At 49.9% G+C, this 20,483-nt stretch overlaps 1 protein-coding gene across 1 annotated transcript in view; it reads right to left on the reverse strand.

The window, feature by feature from the left end:
* Positions 1–17,027, reverse strand: part of ERN1 (endoplasmic reticulum to nucleus signaling 1) — an 88,213-nt gene extending 71,186 nt beyond the window's left edge. Inside the window, exon 1 of the mRNA XM_075562076.1 lies at positions 16,801–17,027. Within this exon, the coding sequence (XP_075418191.1) occupies positions 16,801–16,848 (48 nt within the window). The 5' untranslated portion in view covers positions 16,849–17,027. The remainder of the gene's footprint in view (positions 1–16,800) is intronic.
* Positions 17,028–20,483: the final 3,456 nt, after the last annotated feature.

The raw sequence follows: 20,483 nt of genomic DNA on the forward strand, positions 1-20,483 counted from the left end.
CCCAACCGAAGAGGAGGGTGGTGTCGCCGGGTTACTCGGGGCGTAGTGAGACTGTACTGGTTGGATAGTCACCACACCTGGTTTTGCCAGATTCTTGGAGCGATGTGACTCTGAGTTCACCTGGAAATGTTTTAGATAGCTTCTACGACGACCACAACCACCAAGACCGGTTAATTCTGCGTGATACAAACACTACACCACATGTGTATCTGGCAGCTGAGCCCTCCCAAGAATCAAAGAAATGCTGGCTCAGGACCCTGCGGCTTGTGTGGGGGTTTCTTGGACTTCCCTGATGCAATTCTAAACTTTTCTCTTGGCACAAATGATCACTCAATATTAACAGCAGTCAGCCTCCTTTAAAGCCCCGTGGTTGCCAGGATGTTTGGACACATGCAAGGAGCCTCCCACACGGGCTCTCCAAAAGATCAGACTACAAACCCATTGGAGCACAGCTCTGCACCGGACAGCCGGGAGGGTCCCGGCATCTCGGTTAGGACACCGGCGCCAGCTTCGTCGTAAACCAGGTCTCTAGCTAGTGGGAACGGCCTCAGTGTTTCCCATCATCTAAGCACCAGCTGTTTAGTGAAGCCGAGCGATTCGTGTCTCAAACTGTAACACCTGCAACAGGCCTAGCAAAAGCAGCGTGGATCTATAGATGTAAGTGTAAATAAAGGTTATATTGATAAAGATAGTTAAATCTAAAATATATACAACGTACATACCCAAGGGTAGCCAACCCGAATATCAGCTGACGCACCTAATTTTACCACAAAAACTGCATTGAAAATGTGCTGAAAAACTCAGCTTATTGTAACCCAGGTGGGGACGGAGCATGATAGTAGGGCAGGAAGAAAGTCAAGGGAAATAGAGGAAAGAGCTAGGAGGCAAAAGGCATTAAGAGAGGTCTAGACAAAGACAAGTACATGCAAATTATATATATATATATGAATGGGGAAATAGATCTATATGTCTATATTTATAGGTTTAGTATTAAGGTGGTGGAAGGACCTTGGGCCTCTACTCAAGCACTCCCTCAATGCATGAATACTTTCTTCTATTAAATTGGCATTCTATGATGCTCACCCTCCCGATACAACTGCTAAAGCCAAAGCGGGTGAACAAGTAAATGCGGTGAAGAAAGCGGATGGTGCCTGGCTATCAAAAGAGATAGTGTCTGGGGTCTTAAAGGCTTGAAGGTGAACAAGCGGCCATCTCACTCAGAAGCAACAAAGCCCACATGGAAGAAGCACACCAGCCTGTGCGATCACGAGGTGCCAAAGGGATCAGGTATAAGGCATCATCAAAAAACAAAAAAATATCATAGTGAATGAAGGGGGAAGTGCAGAGTGGAGATCCAAAGCCCATTTGTTGGCCACTGGAGATCCCCTCAGAGTGGGGTCTAGGGGAGGAGATGAGTCAGTCAGGGTGCGATGTAGCACCGATGAAGAACACAGCTTTCTCCCAGATCCTGGATGCTTCCTCCCTCCCCCAACTACCATGATCCGAATTCTACCTTGCAAGACTGGATAGAGCAGAGTTTGTACACTGGTGCAGATAGGAGCTGGAGACACAGGGAATCCAGGGTGGATGATACCTTCAGGACCAGGGGTGTGAGGGGCGATACTGGGAGAGTAGAGGGTGAGTGGGTTGGAAAGGGGAAACTGATTACAAGGATCTACATGTGACCTCCTCCCTGGGGGAGGGACAACAGAGAACGGGGGTGAAGGGAGATGCCGGATAGGGCAAGATATGACAAAATAATAATCTATAAATTATCAAGGGCTCATGAGGGAGTGGGGAGCGGGGGGGGGGGGGAGGGGGAGGACCTGATGCAAAGGGCTTAAGTGGTGAGCAAATGCTTTGAAAATGATTAGGGCAAAGAATGTACAGATGTAATTTATACATTTGATGTATGTATATGTATGGATTATGATAACAGTTGTATGAGCCCCTAATAAAATGTTTTTTAAAAACTCAGCTTATACGTGAGTATGCACAATATATGTATGTATGAATGTATATCAAATGAGCTATTTGAGTTACAAAGGAGCTGCAGGAAGGATTTCCATCATAAGTTGGGGGGCAAGCTTCAGCTGAAGGCTACTGAATGAAGCAGGCCTCTCTCCTTCACCAACGTCCCAAGCACCTCAAACAGTGCTGGGCACCTACAGTGCGCTCAGTGAAATTGCCAAATGAATGAATGGATGGAGGAACCAACAGGAAGGTGACATCCATCACACTCAGGAGCTAGGAAGCTGAGGAGTTCGAAGCAAAGCAGCCCTTCCATGCTAGGCTGCCTCAGATGAGTACAAAACTGTCTCTGAAAGGAGGCAGCTGGGGAGCCAGTCCCTTTACCCTAAATGGTGTTCCTAATTTGGGAGGTCATTTAGAAATATGGCCACCACAGAGATCACCTAGTTCCATAGCCTTGTTTTACAGCTTAGGGCGCAGAAAGGGAAATCATTTACTGCATAGACTTGTGTATAAGCCAAGTTTTCCAGCACATTTTTAAAATGCAGTTTTGTGGTACAATTAGGTGTTTCAGCTGATATTCGATCAGCTTATATGCATAGTATATACGTATTTGACCTAAGTCTCACTTTAGTACAGGACCCCTGGAAAAATTATGTGGGGGCAGCAATTGGCCTCATCTGACTTCACAGAGGGGAAGGAAAAACCATACTTTCCATCAGCCCAAGGACTAGAAAGGCAGAGGTCAGACAGACCTCCACTCACCAGCATTCTTTACCAATCTGACACCAGTCGTCCCTCCCCTGGCACACTATACTCCGCTATTCACAGACAGGAGTATATCATGATCACGAGGCCTAGTAGGGAAGTTAACAGATTACATATTAGGATCAGAAATGCTCAGAATACAGTTCTTCCGTCAGGAATGCCAGGCTCACAGGTGGGCCTCTCTCTGGTCCTCAGCCTTTCAGCCTCTGCCAATGTTACAAAGCCCTCTTAGCATTGCCAATAAGTGTCCAAAGGGCATTGCACTCCGTCAGTAGCATCAGCTTGAACGTTTTCAACTCTAGCTCTGTGAGGAAGCAAGCTTAGGTCCCCCCACTCCCCCTCCCTCCCTAAATAATGCCTGGAGGCAACTCAGCCTGCAACTGGGCCTCTCACCCCAAAAGGCGCTTGGCTATTTTTTCCGTGAGCCAGGAAGCCTGCCGCTCCATCACGTGTTCTTGGTGCGGCTCTGCTCGTCTGGTCTCTCAGCTGTCCCTGGATCTGGGAGTCCAAAGGATGTGCTGTTTCTGGCTCTTACTACTTCATGGCGGCAAGATTCCTCCTGTTCCGCTTCTGAGACGGATGGCAAAACTGACCAGTTCCCACATGAGCGTTCCCCACACCCGTTTTGCATGGTCCTACCCAGTCACTCAGTGGAACATACCAGGCGATGGCTAGAAGGGTCATATCGAATAATTCACTGTGTCACATCCCCTCGGCTCCAACTCCCCCCAACTTCCCCCTCACCCTTTACTGAAGGCAAACATTTTCAGTAACATGCTTGGGTCCAGACATGTATGGAAACCACATCCTGCACCTAGTTGACACTGCATTTTAACATTGCTCAGATGAAGGATGCTTTGATAATGTAGTCCGCCGACTGTAGGAGGGCCTGGGGCATGGACAGTGACCCAGTAACCAGTAACCCACTAGGGCACCAGAGCTGCTTTCTCTTGCTACAGAGGCTTGTTTGTTTTTTTTAAATAGAAGGTTCTCGTACAAGGTCGATTTTACCCACCAGAATTCTAAGAAGGAATGAGAAAAAAAAAAGAAGGAATGAGGAAAATGATATTGTTTAGATTTCTTACATCTACGTAGAGAAGGCAAAAATAGCTAGTAAAGAAACAGGACTGGGTAACTGAACTCTAAACATGTCCATGTTTCAACAACTCCGTACAATTTGAACAGAAGGCCAGTTATCAGTTAAAACTGATAACAAAAGCAATCTTAGCAGTCAGGGCTCCAAGGAAAAAAATACCACTGGTCTCGAATTACTTCCTGCTCCTGCGGACCGAGTCTCATCTGACAATGGAATATGTATGTTAGAGAAAGACAGAACACTTCACACTAAGTTCTCTCTTTCCAGTTCTGCCACTCACCAGCAGCCATGCCAACCTGAACCCCTCTGTGCGGAGAGCCAAAAGCCCTGCGGCCCTGGCTCAGTGCTGTGTGGGCGTACCGGGCGGCCCGTTGCCACCCCTTTCATCTGGTTTGACTTGGGCATTGGTGGAAGGCCTGACTTAGCACAAGGGGTGCTGGTGGTGTGGTGGGTTCCGCGTTGGGTTGCTAACTGCAAGGTTGGTGGTTCAAACCCACCAGTGGCTCTGCAGAAAGACAAGGCTTTGTACTGCCGTGAAGAGTAATAGTCTCGGAGCACCACGGGGCAGTTCTACTCTGTCCTATAGGGTCACTTTGAGTTGGAATGAACTCGAAACAGCACGTTTGGTTGAGTCGGATAGTTATCACAGTGACCTTTGACCTGCCCGCACTTCTGTGCCACCCTGGACTTGAAACACCTCGTTTCCATTCTGACCCAGAAGGACCCTATAGGACAGAGCAGAACTGGCCCATGGTGTTTCCGAGGCTGTCAATCTTTACAGGAAGAGGCCGGTGGGCTGGAACAGCTGACCTGATTAGCAGTTGAGTTCTTTAACCTTCCGCCAGCCCCCAGCACCTCTCTACATCCCCCCACCCCCTCAGTCAGAGCTGACTCAATTCACTGGGCATGGGCTTCCAAGATGCCCCAAGTTGTCTCCAAGGGACTACTCTGAGCTGGCACTGGGCAGCACTGCCCTGAGGAACACCTTTGCTGGCAGTCACAGCTGTGGCCTGTGGGACAGGTGTTCCTCACTCTGCAGGCCTTCAGGGGCCCCAGCCCATTGGTTTCAAGAGAAAATGGATCTAATTTAGTGTGATCAACAAGTTCCTCAGACCCCACCAGAAATCAATGGCAATTGTCAGAGATCCGACAGTACCTTTTGTTCAGAAAATGTCGGGGAAAATGTGGTTTCCATGACAAACACTTTGGCGGCCCAGACACATCATTATCCCTTCATCTGAACCGGGGCGGGATAATTCACTAGAGAAAGGAGTGGTTTTGAATTATAATTATAAATTAGTCTACTAACGAAGGAAGTCATGTTTAATACATCAGACAACTCGGATCAAGGTTCATTTCTTAACAGTGAAACATCATGCAGAGTGAAAAATGAAACTGACACAGATAAATCGGAGGCCATTTATCGCCCAGGGTTTGGCAGGGAACAAGCTCATCTCATTTCTGATCTGACAAGCCCCCACTACGGGCATGGCACACCTGGTTGTGTCCACCCCAGCAAGGGGCAAAAAGCTCAAGAACAGACTTCACTGCCACTGAGTCAGTTCTGACTCACAGTAATCCTCTGGGCAGAAGAACTGCCCCTATGACTTTCTGAGACGAACTCTTCACAGGAGTAGAAAGTAGGCCTTGTCGTTCTCCTTTGGAGCTGGCTGGTGGTTTCGAACTGTTGACCTTGCAGTTAGCAGCCCGATATGGAGTCACTGCACCACCAGGGCTCCTGTAAGTAGTCTAGAAGCCCCACTAATTCTACAGGAAGGAACACTGCCGGTGACGTGTCATGAAAGAACACAAAACATAGCTAAGCCGCATCTTCCCTACAATAAAACCTCACTGCCTTGAAGGTAAACAGCCCGTTAGACTGGCCCTAATTCATTTCAAGGTGGAGTCCAAGTCCTATCTGCCGAGTGGTCCACTGCAAAGGGTGCTGCCACCTGCACCGAGGAGCCAAAGATTGTCTACTTAGGCAGCATCCCCGTCCTTAACGAGACAAACCCACAGGGAGGTGAGCCACGCTCGCCCACAGCACTCTCCCTGGCTCCTTCCTCTCCTCCTCTTCCGCCCTCCCCAGGTTCTCCCACTCGGACCTATCTCAGCTCATTCAAGTCCTCACTCCTAGGTCCACAGGCCCACTTCCTGGGATGGGAACAACTTTGACTTGACCCTGGGGACCTGAGCAGCCAGATTGCCCCAGAACAGCCCACATAACTGGGGTCCTGTCTTTGCAGGGTTGTTTAGTAGTGACTATACCTGGACGGGGGAAGAGCAAGCCTGGTTAGAGGCTTCTAAGGCTGGAACTTTCAGTTTAGCTATTTCAGAAAGACCGGCAGACGAGATGACTGGAAGGCCTGCACCTGCTCGGGTATTATTAGACCTCAAGCAGAGACCAGCTTCAGCTGTGAATCAGGTGTTAAGAGCCTTTTCTCATGCTCCCCACGTTTTCTGGACTTGGACCCCGTCTTGGCAATGGTCTCTCTCACCGATGGGGCGGGGACAGCTTGCTGGGGACGGGGACAGCTTGGAGGGAGGACAGCAGTCTTTCTATGCCGCAGCTGCATCCTTCCACTTCTGAAACAAGGGGTAGGAGGCCACGACTCTTAAGGTACGAATAGGAGGGCCGGGTGACTTCAGCACGTTACTGCGCTTACAAGAAAAGTCTTCAGGCCAGGCCCTTCCACAGGTCCCAGTCCTTCCTTGCAACTTGGCTTGGTCACCTCCTCCGAGTGCAATGGAGGCAGTTGACTGATGTGTTCTCAACAAACACCTCAGAACATAAGCACTGGGGAGAGGCTGTGCTCCAGAGGGAAACAGGCTCCGGTTCCAGGTTCAGTACCACAAGGGACACATGGATTTAGACAGGTCAACCAGCCCTCTCTGGCCTCAACTTCCTCACGTGCTGATTTTGCTATTGGGAGGGGAGACCCACCTCCCCAGAGTCCATTCTGACACTCAGCAATCCTGTAGGACAGAGGGGAACTGCCTGTGCCATTTCAGAAGCGACACAACTTTAGGGAAGCAGATTGGCACGTCTTCCTCCTGCGGAGTGGCTGGTGGGTACCAACTCCAGTGAGCAGCCCGGCGATCAGCCCCCTGCCCCGCGAGGGCTCCTCTGGAGGGGGAGGGAGGTTGGCATATGCCCCAAGTCCATCCTCGACGATTCAGGGCTGCTCCCTCTGCTAACTGAGGGTGCAACAGTCGGGGAACCATCGAGACTTTGGGGACACTCAGCTCCCTTCTAGCCTCCTGGCAGACTCTGGGAGGCTACCCACTTATTCACCGCTGCTCCAAGTAGCTCTGCGTTCCTCTGGAAAGTCCCTTCAAGGAAGATCCCCTAAGTGATAGAAACTCCTGCCGCTCATTTGCAGATAGCTTTAAGTTTTATAAACAATCGAAAATCAAGTGTGCCCGGTAAGTTGTGTAACCAGGCTGAGTAGTAACAATTTTGGTCAAAACTGCAGTCAGTAGTGCAACCATCGAAGAGCTGTATTTAACCAAGGACTGAGAAGAATTGGGTAATATGTTAGGTTGTGTAAAGGATAGTGAAATTCAAAAAGAAAACAGGGTTGTTTTTTTTGCTTTAAAGTGGTATTATTAAATGAGTGACATTTTCAAAGAGAAATAACTGAAGAATTAAACACACACACATTTGTATGGCATGCAAATTGACCCCAGAAATAAGCCCATCACCTTCCCACAGATTCTGGCTCACAAAGCGCTGTAGGGCAGAGTGAAGGGCCGGCTCCCGGAGGTTCCCCAGGCTGTACATCTTTCCGGACGGAGACTGCCGCTTCTTTTCCCTAGAGAGCAGCTGTTCTTTTTGTCAGCAGACCAGCGCTCACACCGCAGCACCACGGAGGGCTCCTTACTGAACCCTGACGGGGTGATGATTTGGGAAAGGAATGCTGATTGGGATGAATACACATTCAGGTATGTTTGTGGGAAAAACTAAGCCCAGAGTGCTGCCGCCGCCGTCGTCCGGAGTCGAGCTGTCGTCTCTTGAGGGGCAATAGCTGGGCTGACAAGTCTGTGTTCCTGGGAACTGGGGCTCCAAGAAAAAGGCCAATTAGTCGACTCCTGGTTACTAAGAGATTTGAGGCAAAAACCTCCATGGCTTCATGACCTCCTCCAGAAAGAATCTTGTCTGCGGGTGAGCAGGATGCCCTCAAAACCAGACGCACAGAAGGCCTGCAAGGTCGTTGCTCGTGGTCACCCCCTAGGAGGGGACTCAAAAATAAATTCCTGGACAGTTTTGTTATCTTGTCGTTCTACTTTTCCACGAACTTTGTGAAGTCCCTCGTCCGCGGAAAGTTGCTGGGTGACCGTTGCCGGCCCAGCCTCCTGCAGACAGACAAGAGGGCGAGGCCGTCCGGATGAAGCAGGCTCTCTGCAGCTTTGGGCTCAGAGCGTGACTCACGACAAAACAACACGGAAACGTCCCTGTTTCACATGACATAAGACGCACATGGCTGAAGAGAAAACAGCTTCCCTTAAGATGGCCAACAAACATCAATGGAAGATTCATTTTGTGGGAGCCGAGGTGGGCCCCGGATTTAAGTTCTCAAAAGTGAACCCAATGGTTGGCAGTTCAAACCCACCAGCAGCCCACGGGCGAGTGATGTGGCAGTCGGCTTCCATAAGGATTTACAGCCTGGGGAAACCAGGATGGGGCATTTCCATGCAGTCCTAAAGGGTGACTGGGCATTGGAATCTAAGCAGCAACAAAGGTTTGGGTTTGGAAGTGACCTGAGGGCCAGTGGGGTGTGCTTTTAAAACATTCTTGCAGCACTGCTTGGGAATTGGGGACCGGGACTATTTTTTTTTTTAAGTACACACAACCAGCAAATTCCAGATCTGAGAATTTACCCCAAGGAGATAACGAAGCAGTTAATATACATATCAAAGTTTAGCAGCAAGATAGTTCCTACTGTTCATAAAGGTTATAACTTTCCTAGTCATGGAAACCTGACTTCGTTTCTCGTGTTTGAGCCACAGGGACGATCCTCTCATGGTGTGTCGGCCTGTCTGTCCTCACCTTAGCCGACCTTCCGCCTTTACCTAACCTTTGCTTTCAGTCTTGGCAATGAACAGCAACATCTGCATCGCCCCATTATGGCACAGTCATTTGGAGGAGCACCACTCAGCCAATAAGGAGAGGGCTGCAGAATTAAAGCCATTCACCCAGGAAGATCTAGGGAATGTTCCAGCAAACCATTACCTGTATAAATATGTGCACCTAAGAAGAGCGGTCTGGAGAGACAGTCATCAAAAAGTACACAGATTAGTCATCAGAAAAATGCAAATCAAAACCACAGGAGCGACCACATCGCATCTACTAGGGTTCAAACAAAACAAAAGCCCAGGGCCACGAGGGCCATGGCCTCGTGGACGGCTCTCAGAAACACAACAGAACCAGCAGCAGTGGGGTGCTGGGGAGAGCTGGTATCTCTCAGCTTGGTTGGCGGGAATCCCGATGGAGAAGAGTCTGGTGGTTCTCCAGGTTAATCAGAAGTGACCACACATATCCTAAGCGAAATGAAAGGATGTGTTCACAAAGAAAGGCGCTCATGAATGCTCGGGGCAGCATTATTTCTAACAGCCAAAGGTAGAAATGGCACAAATGCCCATCAACTGAAGGATGGATAATTAGCATGCGGTATGTCTACACAACGGATATGACTCAGCCCTAGAGAGGAACGGAGTACTGACTCATGCTCCAATGTGGATGAACCTCGAAAAGATTATGCGAAGTGGAAGGAGTCAGGCATAAAAGCCACCATGGTGTAAGATTCCTCGTGTACTGACCACCTCACCATCTAGCACTTTCCATTTGTGACAATAGCAAACATACAATCTGAGCACTGTGTGTGTTAACGATGCTGCACGTCTGGCAGGAACGAATGGTAAGTCGTGAGGTTGAGGGTAGTGCTTGCTATGACGGTTAGGGTTACGCATCAACTTGTCTGGGCCATGGTCCTCAGAGGTCTGGTGATTGTAGGATAACGGTGAGATCTGGCAGCTACGCAATAATGGGGTCACCCTTTATTTTGTGATCTGATGTGGCCATCCTCTATTTTTGCATAATGACAATTTTCCAATTAACAACCTGGTCTTTGAAACCTAACCATGTGCATAAATGGCTGTATATGAAATGTCAAAATCAAATCAAAACCCAAACTCACTGCCACAGAGCCAATTCAGACGACAGTGTAGCATTTCCGAGAGTGTAAAGCTGTACAGAAGCAGGCAGCCTCCTCGTTCTCCCCTGGAGGGGCTGGTGGGCTTGAACTGCTGACTCTCAGGTTGGATGTCTCACTCAGGACAGACAAATTCACAGAAAAATAAGGCAGATTAGTGACTGCCTATGGTTGAGGAAGGAGCCATGGCGCAGAGTGGGTGTGGCTCGGGGAGATAAGGAAGCAAGTAACAAGTACCAGGTGTCTCTGAGGGCTGACAAAAATATTCTAAAATGGATTGGGGTTGAGGGCCGCACTCCTTTTTTTTTTTTTTTTTTTTGAGGGCCGCACTCCTTTGTGAATACAGCTGTTGTTGTTGTTGTTGTTAGGTGCTCTCCAGTTGGTTCCAACGCATAATGACCCTGCGAACAACAGACCGAAACACCGCCTGCTCCTGTGCCGTCCTCACCATTCCTATGTCTGAGCCCATTGTCGCAGCCGCTGGCTCGGACCATCTTGTAAAAGGGTCTTCTGCTCTTTCACTGCCCTTCTACTTTACCAAGCATGGGCTTTTCCTGGGACTGGTCTTTCCTGATAGGATGTCTGAAGTACATGAAGTCTAGCCATACTTGCTTCTAAGGAGCATTCTGGCTATACTTCTTCCAAAATAGGTCTGTTTTTTAGTTTTGGCAGCCCATGGTACTTTCAATATTCTTTGCCATCATAATTCAAATGCATGGAGATATCTATCTATCTATCTATCTATCTATCTATCATCTCCTTTCAAATGCATTGATTCTTGTTGGTCTTCCTTACTCAAGGTCCAACTTTCACATGCACACGAGACCACTGAAAATACCATGGCTTGGGTCCAGCACATCTTAATCCCTGCTTTTCAACACTTGAAAGAGTTCTTGTACAGCAGATTTGCCCAATGCAATGCATCACTTGATCTCTTGACTGCTGCTTCCAGGAACATTGATTGTGGATCCAAGCAAGCCTTTTTTTTGGTAAATACAAGAACCCCCACCCCCCTTATCCATGGGAGGTATGCTCAAAGACACACCCCCTACCAGCCTGAAACTGCAGATAGTACTAAAGTAGATAATACCCAGGGGCTTTAAAAAGTTAGTGGGCGGGGGGAGAGGGGGATGTTTGTGGAAAAGTGAAATTGCAAGATAATGGAAACCCCCCCTCACGCATTCTTTATTAAGTCCTGAACTTTCACCTTTCACTCAAAGGAAGCTCTTTCGGGGTCCCTTGGGGTGCACTTGCCTTGTCAGCATCACCACTCTTGCTCCCCAGGGCCATTCTTCAGGAAAGTCAGGGTTGTGTGACCGCAGGCACTGCAATACTGAGACAGTCCACATGGCCACTAAGCGGCCAACAGGAGGACTACACAGACCCCACAGCAGGGTCAGGCTGGACAAAGCAGGTGGGTCAGAGCAGGATGGGGGCAAGATTTCACCCTGCTGCCCACAGGGGCATGCAACCGAAAACGTATGGGTTGTTTATTTCTGGGATTTTCCATGGCAGATTTCCACTTGCTGGAGGAAAGTGAAACCACAGATAAGGGTGGACTCCTGTATCCTGGAGGCACACATGAAATGGGGGGGGGGGGTTGTCCAGTACGTGATCTGCTCTCAAAAAGCTGTTAGAAATGCCAGGAGCGGTCATGTTTGAGGAGGGCGACTGGGAGAGTTGGTTTGTTTGAGCATCAGCTTATCTAGACTTTTCAACTTTATCATATTGAAGATACTGCGAGGAGAGCTTCCCCCGTTATCAATACAGATGGCACCAGGCACACACAAGATCTGAAAAGACCATAAACCTTATGAACCTTTTCCCATAATGGTTGGGAGGGGGGGGGCGGAATGTAAATAACTCAAATTTACCTCCGCAGGGTCATGGCTGAGCCAGGGACAGCTGCTTTCCGTGCCAACCCCGACCAGTTATGACCAAGTCCCTAACCCACAGCCAAGCACAGAAGGCTCAGAGCCTTTCTGCATGGGAACACAAGGACACGCTCGGAACGTCTCCTGACAGGTTCTCGGGAACATTCTGTGAACGAAGCTGAGCAGAAATCTACGGAACACGCTTTTGTGGCCTTTGCTGTGTTTGCTCGTGGACGAGATCACAAGTCATTTACAGACTGCCCTACATTTCAGAAAAAGGAGGGGGGCGGGCAGGAAACAAGGACCTTAGGATGAGGATGTTCAGGTTTTGCTTTCTCTAATCAGGGTCTCGTCTGCGGCGCTCATTCGAGCATCTATGCGCTGCTCTGAGGCCAGGAAGTCTGATCAGAACAGAAGATACAGGAGGAGATAAGCGGGGAGGGGACAGGAGTCCCCACACCGCTGGCGAGTCGATCCAGATGGCATGTTTATAATTCATGGCCTGTGATTCACTGTCCCTATTTTTCAAGCCAGCATCACACTCTAATCACATTGCTAGGTTACGTAGTCCATTAAAATGATACCTTGGCCTTTTCTCTCCTGTTATCCCTTTAGAGAGAGCGTCTGAGTATCAGGCAACATTTGAAATGCTGGACCTGAGCATTACGTTGGAGTGCAAAACCAAAGAGGTTTGCAGGAAGATGGAATTGCTTTCCATTGAGAACTCTATTTCTCCAGTTGGGGGTGGGGGGGTGCCTTTCTCTGCAGAAATAAACTGTTACTGAGCTTGCCCATCTCTTATTCAGGGAATGTCTCATATACAGTTTCTCCCGTGCCCTGAGGAGAAGCCAGGCCCCTGGAGAAAGCTAAGTGGACAGGCAAGTTAATGAGACAATCACGTGACACTATGCGCGTGCACAACTCCCCTCTCATTCCGTCATGATCAACAGCCCTGACAGGAAGAGCTTATGCAACAGGCCACTCCAGGCCAATCTAAAGGCCTCCACCTCACCCAGTCAGATAGCTCATGCCACGGTAAAGATAGTGCTTCTAGTTAACACTCACTTCTCAGTTGATACCTGTGGGTGTGGTTGTTTCTTGGCAGCATAGTGGTGAAGTGCTAGGCTGACAGCCGAAAGGTTGGTAGTTCAAACCCACTACCATCCTTGGAAGAAAAGACCTGGCAATCGGTTCCAGTAGATTCAGAGCCTTGGAAACCCCGTGAGGCAGTTCTGGTTCCATCCCACAGAGTCACTGTGAGCCAGAATTGACTAGATGGCAAAGGGTTTGAGTTACACACATAATGGTTCTCACTGTCGTTTCCCATCTCATTGTCCTCTAAATGAAAACACTTGCTGCAATCAATTTTATATGTCACACATGGAAAAAAGGCTTTTATACAACGTGCAAGTGAGAAAAATGACTCCTGGAGTACCAGGACCGGTGACAGTTGTAACTCACTGCCATCCAGTCGATTCTGACTCAGAGTGACCCTATACGGCAGGGTAGAACTGTCCCTGTGGATTCCCTTTCTGGGAGTAGAAAGCCTCATCTTTCTCTTTCAGAGAGGCTGGTGGTTTCAAACAGCTGACCTTGTAGTTAGCAGCCCAAAGTGTAACCCACTTCGCCACTAGGGACAAGAGATGAGTCAGAAGAGGAGGAAGATCCCTGACTAAGCAAGCAGATGCTAGCCCAGTGGTTCTCCACCTTCCTCATGCTGTGACTCTTTCATACAGTTCCTCATGTGGTGGTGACCCCCCAACCATAACATTATTTTCATTGCTACTTACTCACTGTCATTTTGCTACTGTTATGAATCGGGCGACCCCTGTGAAAGGGTCATTCAACCCCCAAAGGGGTCATGACCCACAGGTTGACAACCGCTCTGCTAGATGATGAACAAAAAGCAGCCTCAGTGCTTACTGGTGGCAACTTTACTGCGTTTGGGGTCTGGTAGGTCAGAGTCTTGGTCTACAATGATGAGTCAATGTCTGGCTCAACCAGAAAAAGAAAAATTAAAAGTCAGGTGTGGGGTGTGTGTGTGTGTGTGATGTGTGTGTGGTGTGCAGTGTGTGTGTGTGGTGTGTGTGTGGGGGGGGTGGAAGATCACAGTGTTGCCTGCAATTTGCTAGTTACTTCTTCAATCAACAGTAAATACCACTAAAAAATATCCCTTGCAGAGATACAGTGTAAACTGTCCACCTCCTGGCCCCTGCAAAAAAGCCCCAAACCTGCTGCCAGAGGTAATATCTACTCTTAGCAAACCTAAATAGAACTGCTCTTTAGGGTTTCTAAGACAGTCGACCCTTCTTCCTCAGGGTGTTTGATGGACTTGAACTCCTGAACTTGTGGTTAGCAGTCCAATATTTTAACTACAGGGGACTTTAGAGGCATTATGGAACACTCAGAGGATAATGGCTCAGAATAAAAACGCCCCTCAAATGGGGTAACGAGGTTAAAGCAAATGAAGAAATCTATTATGGGTAAGGTACCTTCACACTTGTCAGCTGTCCCCATCATACTTCAGAAAGCGGGCTTTAAGTACCAATCATTTGCCTGAGGGCATAGTCAACAAGCGACTAGTTAGAACTTCACTTTGTCTAATTCTATCTCCGGTGTATTCACTTCAACATCACTGTAGTCATCTTAAATCATCGCAAGCTTCCTGAAGAATTCCATTTAGAATTTTATAATTCCCCATTTATAATTCTCATTATATTTATTTTTAGGGTTTTTTATTGAGGGGTATGTATTGACATTTTTTTTGTATCAACATATTTAGTGGGAGTAAAATTCTCACCTTTCCCCTAAAAAGAAGGTGTACTAATTATAACCTTTTACTCGGAGAAGTTTGGGTCTCTAATTACATTTGGAAATAGTTACATGAATTGAAACTAGGGGCTTTGAAAACTTTGTGGAAAAAATGGAATTGAAAGAGAATGGTGTTTTTCCACACTTTTTTGAACCCATGCCCTGCTCCCCTGTCTGCCCTCCACCACTCGGTATAAAACCCAAAAACCAAACTCACTGCCACCAAGTCAATTTTGACTCATTGCGACCCTCGAGGCAGGGTAGAAATGCCCCCTTTGAGTTTCTGAGACTGCAACGCTTTATGGGAGGAGAAAGCCGTGCTTTTCTCCCACTGAGGTGGCTGGTGGCTTTGAGCTGCTGACCTTACTAAAGAGCAATCCCCTACACCAGCAGGGCTCCTCACCTTGGAGTAGTCTTAACTAACGCTACAGAATTATACTTGGCTCTTTAGCAGAAGACCTGGTATCACAGCGAGTTAACTTTGGGCTGGTAACTGGGTTGGACCCACGAATAACTCCTTGGAAAAAAGAGGAGGCTGCTTGCTGCTAGGGGCAATCTACTCTGTGTTGTCATCAACTGGAGGGCAGTGAGTTTGTAGCACAAGTTATACAATAACCAACACATCAGTATCTAGTGAAAGTACCTTGAGTGGGAACCAAACACACCTGGGCCCAGAGAGATGAAATGCCCAGCTTCCAGGCTGATGTGTGGGCATTCTGTTTACCCTACTGTTTGTGAACGGATGCCGGGTTGCAATTAACCAATCCGCGGTGAAACGCAAAGCCTGACCCTAATTGTGAAAGCAGATTTTTCTTTTAATTAGAAGAAAAACATCTCATTCAAGTCTTATCTTTTGCAATGTATACCCACTACTCTGGGTCTTTTTTTTGGGGGGGGTGGGGAAATGCACACATTTTACTGCAACAAATCTGAGTTTGCAAAAGAGGGACTGTTGACATGGGCTCTTTCAAGAGGACAGATTGTTATTTGCCTAAAAAGCGTAGCCTCTAAAGAGTTTCCACCAGCCATGGCTCTCGGGCACACCTCATGACCGTTCCCCACCTGGGCACCAGGCACATGAGACACCACACTAACAGTACACAGTGGGGGTCATTAAACAGAACCTGTGAAAATATGCCATGCCCAGATCTTGAATAATACTTGAAAAATATCACACACACACACATAACTTACTAATTTAGGTTCTTTCAACCAGGAGGAAAGAAAGGGGAAAAAAACTGATTGCCCACAAAATGTCCTCTCAGCACGGTGCCCAAATCCCATGGCCGTTGGAGGAAAGACCATCATCACCAGCTGCATACGTGTCAAAATAAAGGGGAATCCGACTCTCTCGGTTTTTCTAAAACAAACAAACAAAAAACTATGATGGGAAGCCCGACAGCCCCACTGCCCCTCACCTGAAGAAAGAGCCCGTAAAGTTTCGAAAGCAGTTTCACCTCTGACCCACACGGGGTCTTCAAAAAGCGTCAGATTCCCACTGTGTGTAAGTTACTTAACGAAGTCCTGGTGCATACACGCAAGCCTGCCTGGGAATACCAAAACACCTGTAGGGCAGGTAAGCAGAATCAAGGCAAAAATGCTAACTCCCTCTCGAGTTCCTTTTCCAGAGTTTGGCTTTTTTTTTTTTTTTCTGACGTTCAAACCAGGATTGTAACGCGAGACGTGCCCTTCCCCAGGAGAGGTGCCTCTGCGCCCTTCTGGGGTCCCCGCCGCCGGGCAGAGCGGTGCCCAGCTGAGGGTCGGGTCGGCCAGCTGAGGTGGCCTCCCAGGGGCCCTGGGCCTTCTGGAAGCACCGAGGTGCCGCGCAGCGCCCACAGAAGTGCGCCGGGGCCGCTGTCCCGGACAGCCGGCTCGCCCGCAGGCCCTGGGGTGGCGGCCGCGCGGCGGCCACCCAGCGCTCCCGGCGGACTCGCGGCAGCGCGCACGGGGCCCCAGGCCGCCGCGCCCCCGGCTCGGACTCTGGCCCCCGCGGCCGGCGCGACCCTCCTGCGGCCCCGAGCCGGCCCGGCCCGAGCTGTCCCTCACCCCACGTTGCCGGGTCACTCACCCCAGGGACAGCCAGCAGCAGCGCCAGCAGCAGCAGCCCGGCCGGCATGGCGGGCACTCGGTCCTGGCTCCGGGCCCAGCCGGCCGGCTCCGGGAGCGGTGCGGACGCGCAAGCGGGGGGAGGACCGGGCGGGGGCGCCGCGACAACAGCGCGGCAGAGGCCGGGCTTCAGCGTCCGCAGGACTGACTAGGTGGCGGCGGCATCCCCATTCCCGGCCCTATAAGCGCGGGGTGCCGGCGCTGCTTCCGGTAGGGGCGGGGTTGTGGGCGGGGCCGGGGCGGGGTCAGCCTGGAGCCGGTCCAGAGGTCCGGGCCCACGCTAACGCCGAAGGGGCGTGGCCGGGGGCGTGGCCGGAGGCGGGCTGTTTATGATCCGGGCGGGCCCGGGAGCGGGACGGCCTTGAAGGCAGAGCGGCGAGGGGCGTGGCCTTGGGCGTGGCCGGCCTTGCTGTGGGCGGGGACGGGGCGGGACCGAGGGCGGAGTGGACCTCTGGCTGGCCCGGTTCTGGGGGCCTAGGTGACTGAAACCCAGGCCCGGAGGAAGCCAGCAGTCGCGCCACGTTGGCGTGCCGCCCTGGGCAGTGTCCCGAACGAAGGCTGCCCTCAGACTCGCTGCATCAGCCGAGATCAGAAGCCAGGACCTGGGGAGGGGTGCCCTTGAGTGCCCCTCCGGGGTTCATCTTCCTATCGCCAGCCACTTGACCCAGGTGACCTCCGGAGCAAGGGCTCAGCAGCTAGCAGGGGGGTCGCAGCTGTGCCTCATCTAATCCGAAGCTCCGCTCGTTCCCATCCTTAGCCCCAGGAATTCCCCTCATAGCATGGCCAATAGCCATCAGTTAGTTCCCATCGGGAAGAAACCAAGGCCAAGTCACCAAAAATCAATGCAGACGGCTCTCCGTTGGGCTCCTTGTGTCCTGTGTGCCTGTGGGGGCCTTGTTCTCTGTAGATGTCCTGTGACGTGTGTCACAGCTCACTAGACCCTATGATTGGAGGGACTGGGAAAGATGGAGGACTTATGGGGGGGGCTACTTGAGGATTATAGGTTATTCATCTGAATTGAGAACGTGGAAGCTGCTTGGTCACTGGTTCCACTGAGCAGGAAGAGGGTCACTCACAGAGTTTGTATCAAGACAGAATAAATTAAGTTTTGAAACCCAAGAAAAGGCATTTTACTTAAAAAAAATCATTTTATTGGGGGCTCGTGCCACTCGTCGCAATCCACCCATCCATCCGTGGTGTCAAGCACATCTGGCTGTGTTGAAAGGCATTTTCCATTTGCTGCTCCCGTTACGTGTCATCAAGTCAGTCCAACTCATAACAGCCCTGTGAACTACAGAAGAAAAATAGCCTGATCCCACACCACCCTCACAATTGTTTCTTGTTTTGTTTTTTGCAGCCACTGTGTCAATCCATCTTGTTGAGGGATTTCCTCTTTGTCGCCGCCCCCTCCTTTACCAAGCATGACAGCCTCTTCCAAGGACTGGCCTCTCCTGATACATGTTCGAAGTCCATGAGCTGGAGTCTCGCCACCCTTGTTTCTACAGAGTGTTCTGGCAGGGCTTCTGCCAACACAGATCTGTTTGTCCTCCCGGCAGTACACGGTGCTTTAAATCCTCTGGGCAGTACCACAATTCAAATGGACTCATTCTTCTGGGGTCTTAGGAACCTTGGTGGCAGTGTCGGGAAGCAGTGGACTGACTGCTAACCACAAGGTCAGTGGTTTAAATCCACCAGCAGCTCCTCAGGAGGAACATGAGGGTCTCCACTCTCTGAAAGACTTACAGCCTCACTCGAACAGTCAAAACTCTGTCGGTCGGTTGGTCCCCTCTCTGATGCATGCTGGACCTGACCTGGTTTTCAACATTTCTGTAGTTTTGTATTTGTTTGTTCCTACTAGGGTGTATCTCAGAGGTGTTATGTCATTGGAGGTCACCCTTAGGAAGCTGTGTTATATGTTTCTCTGTGTTTCGGTCTACGAAACCCCGGGATTGATGAACCTATAGGGAGAGCAAGTAGAATAAGGGGGTGGGAGTGGGGGAGTTACAGAGGTGGTGGTGGGGGTGTCGAAGAGAGCCGATGTCAAGGAGTCCAGAAAGAAAAACAATGTTTGGAAAACGGATTGTGGTAGCATTTCTACAATTCTGCTTGATGTCATTGAACTACGGAATGCTATGTGTATTAACTCCCAATTATAAAAATTTTTAAAAGATTTACAGCCTCATAAACCTTATCTAGGGTTGCTATGAGTTGAATGGCCTCCATGGTAGGGGGCTACATAGCATACTAGGAGAAAAAGATAAAATCCCACTTTGTCTGTTTCTGACTTGTTCCCATGACAGTCTAAAGATTTTCAGGATCGTGGGGAAAGCAGTAAACATGGCTAGAGAATACCACAAGGAAGTCTCGGGGTTGGGGACGGACCACCTGATGCACTGCGGATCGAACCCACCCACCACAACTGACACATGCTCATAGGAGCCACAGCCGGGACCAGTTGCCACTGAATCAGTTCCCCGCATCCAAGCAGAACAGAGCTGCCGTTGGTGATTGAGCTTTCGGGAAGCAGATCTCCAAACCTTTCTTCCAAGTCTCAAACCTCCAACCTTTCACTTGGAAGCCAAGCACGTGAACGAGCTGCACCAACCAGCCACTCCTCACAGGCAGCAAGAGCCCATTGCCAGCCTGGATCTATCTCAGGTAAGGGAGGTAAATCCATCCGCGGCTGAAGAACCGGGCACACCAGTTACAGCGTGGCAGGACCACAAGGGACCCGCCCAGAGAGAAATGGGAGCCAGAGGTGGCTTCAACCCTCAAATTTCTAACAATTGACAAAGAGACTGACTGGCTGTGACCTGAAGGCTGTTATTGCCTTGACATAACTTCAAACCTAAACAGGAACTAGCCCCAGGGTCACCTTGTAGCCAACAGGCTCAACAAATAAAAAGCACAGAGCTGCTTTTAACAATCGCCTGTCTGGGACTAAGTCAACAACAGCTACTTTCCAACGCCATAAAGGGGCTGGGAAAGGAGAGGAATGGCAGCAGGACCCCACGATCAAGAGAGTGCCCACCCACTGTGGAGGATGGAAGCAGTGCCGCCCCACAACTTGGGTAAGAAAGTGTGGGAAGGGAACTGAAACTGCTGCGTAAAGCTTCACCAAGAACCCAGAAAAATAACATTTTAAGAAAGAGAGAGGGTGTGATGAATTTTGGCCGCCGCGACATCGGAGGTCACGTTTTGAAGAGGGCGGCCTGCGTGTCCCAGTGGAAAGGGAGAGGTTGGGGCCCGGGAGAGGGATGTGCAGGGCAGGGCCCCATCACTGCTGGGTAGTGTGGTCACGTGCCGGGGAGGAGTGACCGTGGCGACATCAACATCGGGAGGGACTCTTTAACTACTGTCTGTATTCGCATATAAGCCGAGTTTTTCAGCACTGTTTTAAATGCAGTTTTTGTGGTGAAATTAGGCGCCGCGGCTGATAGTCGGGTCGGCTTATACTCGAGTATGTGTGGCATCACCTGTCCAGCTTGCAAGCTGACCACAGGGTCTGAGTAAAGGAGAAGTTTGACTGAAAATCACTACTTTCACATCCCTTCTCTAGAGAGAGCATGTGTGTGTGTGTGTGTGCGTGTGCATGCGTGCGCGTGTGTGTGTGTCAAACAGGGTAGGTCGAGGTGAGGAACATTC

Source organism: Tenrec ecaudatus, chromosome 10 (assembly GCF_050624435.1).
Source record: "Tenrec ecaudatus isolate mTenEca1 chromosome 10, mTenEca1.hap1, whole genome shotgun sequence".
Lineage (NCBI taxonomy): Eukaryota > Metazoa > Chordata > Mammalia > Afrosoricida > Tenrecidae > Tenrec > Tenrec ecaudatus.